Source organism: Limulus polyphemus, unplaced genomic scaffold, assembly GCF_000517525.1.
Source record: "Limulus polyphemus unplaced genomic scaffold, Limulus_polyphemus-2.1.2 Scaffold13343, whole genome shotgun sequence".
NCBI lineage: Eukaryota > Metazoa > Arthropoda > Merostomata > Xiphosura > Limulidae > Limulus > Limulus polyphemus.
Window position 1 is genome coordinate 5,324 of NW_013678953.1, and position 3,205 is coordinate 8,528.

The 3,205-nt window shown below is 33.6% G+C and overlaps 1 protein-coding gene across 3 annotated transcripts in view; it reads left to right on the forward strand.

Annotated features, from left to right (window-relative positions):
- Positions 1-2,933, forward strand: part of LOC106477200 (UPF0764 protein C16orf89-like) — a 7,473-nt gene extending 4,540 nt beyond the window's left edge. For 2 of the 3 annotated variants that reach the window (XM_022380854.1, XM_013937792.2), the window contains exons 2-4: positions 274-545; positions 2,244-2,405; positions 2,759-2,933. In XM_022380854.1, coding sequence (XP_022236562.1) covers positions 302-545; positions 2,244-2,405; positions 2,759-2,913 — 561 coding nt within the window. In that variant the 5' untranslated portion in view covers positions 274-301 and the 3' untranslated portion in view covers positions 2,914-2,933. Of the gene's footprint in view, positions 1-270; positions 546-2,243; positions 2,406-2,758 lie in introns of all 3 variants that reach the window. The other variant, XM_022380853.1, reaches the window with a different exon arrangement.
- The last annotated feature ends 272 nt before the right edge of the window (positions 2,934-3,205 follow it).

Here is a 3,205-nt window from a genome sequence, read left to right on the forward strand (position 1 = left end):
AAATACAGATCGTTGCTGAAAGTATGGTATATAGTAGTTAAAAAATACAGTCGTTGCTGAAAGTATGGTATATAGTAGTTAAAAAATACAGTCGTTGCTGAAAGTATGGTATATAGTAGTTAAAAATACAGTCGTTGCTGAAAGTATGGTATATAGTAGTTAAAAAATACAGATCGTTTCTGTTTTAATGCCATTCGTTAAAAAAAATTAATACCAGTATTCAGGTAGTTACGTAACAAAATACATGATACATTTTATATTTTGTTCAAGCAGTTGAAAAGAAGACCAAAGGATCAACATTATGGCATTTTTAGGGTTAACATCAACCACTATACATATCGTGGCATACTTAGCTATTACTTTCACCGCCGTCCTGTTGAGAGCTACGGAGCACACAGACTGGAGATTGAGAAACATAGAACAGCAGAAGACAGAAGCACAACTTAGAAACACATTAATCGCGATAGAAAAGACACTGGATTTCATGGAAGAATCTCTGTCGAGGATCAACCTTGATGGCATTTTTGGGATACGCTTAGTTGGCGGTAAAGTTTGCATCTATAATCAAATTGATTCTGCTCTCTATTGAAATCATCACTATTATAACGTAGCTTTTATTTTTACGTATAGCTTCTGTGTTTTTTATTTCAATTGGTTATTTTATCTTCATGTTCATTGAAATAAGTATAACATCATGTAATTTTGTTAATTCGTTTTGGAGATGATTTATATAATTTAAACGATAGTTGGTGCTTTAGTGAAATAAACTAGCAAGTATCTTGTGCGTGGAAGCACGTTATGCTAATGTAATGGTAAATTGACAAGCAACTATTTATAAACATAATGAAGTGTTTTATTTTGGGGGAACAAACTATACGTGTCGACAGAACATCGGTCTCTCTTCTTCTGATTGTTTGTCAATTTACTAGCAAGTCTTTTGCTTCAATCTTTATATCAAGGTGGATATCGAAAGATTATCTATGGTGGTGGTGGTGTTGTATACGTCAGTTAATACTGAAAAACAACTTTTAATAACATTGTGATACTACCTAGATAGAGCCTGCTTGTATGAATTACGAATCAAGGAAACAAATGAGCAACTTTATAGAGTTGCACATATCTATATACACCCACACACTATAACTATCCCTGTGATATTTCTCGTGGGTAAGAAAAAATAAACCTTAGCCATATACTCCGCAAAATCTGCCGAGTGAGCAAAATCATTTTTGCCAACCATTTTATTCTGCGAGTAAGATCACATTTAAGATCATTATTTTTGTCAACCGTTTTATTCTGCGAGTAAGATCACATCATCATTTTTGCCAACCATTTTATTCTGCGAGTAAGATCACATCATCATTTTTGCCAACCATTTTATTCTGCGAGTAAGATCACATCATCATTTTTGCCAACCATTTTATTCTGCGAGTAAGATCACATCATCATTTTTGCCAACCATTTTATTCTGCGAGTAAGATCACATCATCATTTTTGCCAACCATTTTATTCTGCGAGTAAGATCACATCATCATTTTTGCCAACCATTTTATTCTACGAGTAAGATCACATAATTATTTATGTCAGTCGAAAAAACGCAATTCGGTCTTACCACTTACTTATAAACAATAACACCACGTGCATAAAAACAATGTAAACTATGAACATTTGCTTTCTATTTGATCTAGGACCCTGGACTAGTACTAAACATGAACCGAAAAATAGAAAAGCCTCTTCAGACGAGCGATATCAGTGATTAATGTAACAGTACAGCTATCTTCTTTGTTGAGTGTAATGTATATTCGTAGACAGCAGCTTTGTTTTTCTCAGCAAAATGTCCAACAGCTTCTCAATTCAGCAATAATACATATTTAGTTATATTTCCATTATTAAATATATTAATTTGTAGGCTTTGTAAATATTTAAAGACCCATGAGCTTATTGAATGTGTTTTAGTGTTATGTTGTTGACACATCGCAAGGACACGGTGTTTAACGAAACATGATCGCTAACAAAAAAAAAAACTCACGATGTTTCACGACACATGATTGTTATAAAAAAACTCATGGTGTTTCACAAAACATGGTTACTAAAAAACTGTAATCTCTAGAAGAGCGAAGAAATTCATTTACAAATTTCTGAATGCCCGGCTTGGAATATTTTCAACTTGTTTCACACACGGAAGAGACATAGTGTAGAAAAGATGACAGAATCCACTTTTACACGTATTTGTATATACACAGATCAGGTCCAGGTATTGCTTCATCACCTACGAAAGCCACTGGAAGGTGATCATTCCCTTCGATTCTTTACGAGCAAACTTCAGCACATTCAAAAAAGAGGAGAACGTATTTCCGACTTGGCCATGTACTACGTGAAAAAGCTACAGCCAGTTTATTTCAGGAGTAAGTTGAATAAAGTTTCATTAAAGTTTATTTTTCACTTTCTGTTTATGAAGTGTGTAATTATACTCCCAAAAATAAATCATGTAAATACCCAGTGGTGATGCACAAAATACCTATACACCTTATATATATATATATATATATTATAAAATGGTTTTCAGGATAAAAGGGGGAGCCAAAGAACATTATTAAAAGATAACTGAAATTTATGGAAACTTTAACAGAACTTATAGCCACATGAGGCCACCCAAAGTTATCTATAAAAGGATTCTGTATTATGCATAAATAGTGTTTTAACATAGCAACATTAGATGAAGGTAAAAACCATTATATTTTATTCTATCATTTCTCAGAGTTAGGAAAAATGTTGAGGAAGGGACGGTGGAGATTAGACTACCCTATTCGTTACACCACAACAAAACTGAGAGAAATTCCTGTATCTCCTACAGTTTACTTTTCTGAATATCAGTCAGACAAGTGTATTCAGGAACTACTAAGATCCAAGTAAGTATTGACTTTCAGGACACGAACCTGTCGAGTAGAGATTATAATTCGAGTGTATTTTAGATCCTAATGATAACCGTTGGAATCGGAGTATATTCCGGCTTTGAGTTCGCGCTGAGCCGAATTGTGGAGTTTCCAGTTAGGGCCCCGTTACAGAAAAACAAAAATCATGTTCCGTACTTAGTTAGTTAGTTTGTTTGTTTATAATTAAGTACAAAGCTACACAATGGGCTTTATGATTGATTATTCTGTGTATAGGTTTATTCTGAATGCTCTTTCTTTTACTCTTTTCTTTA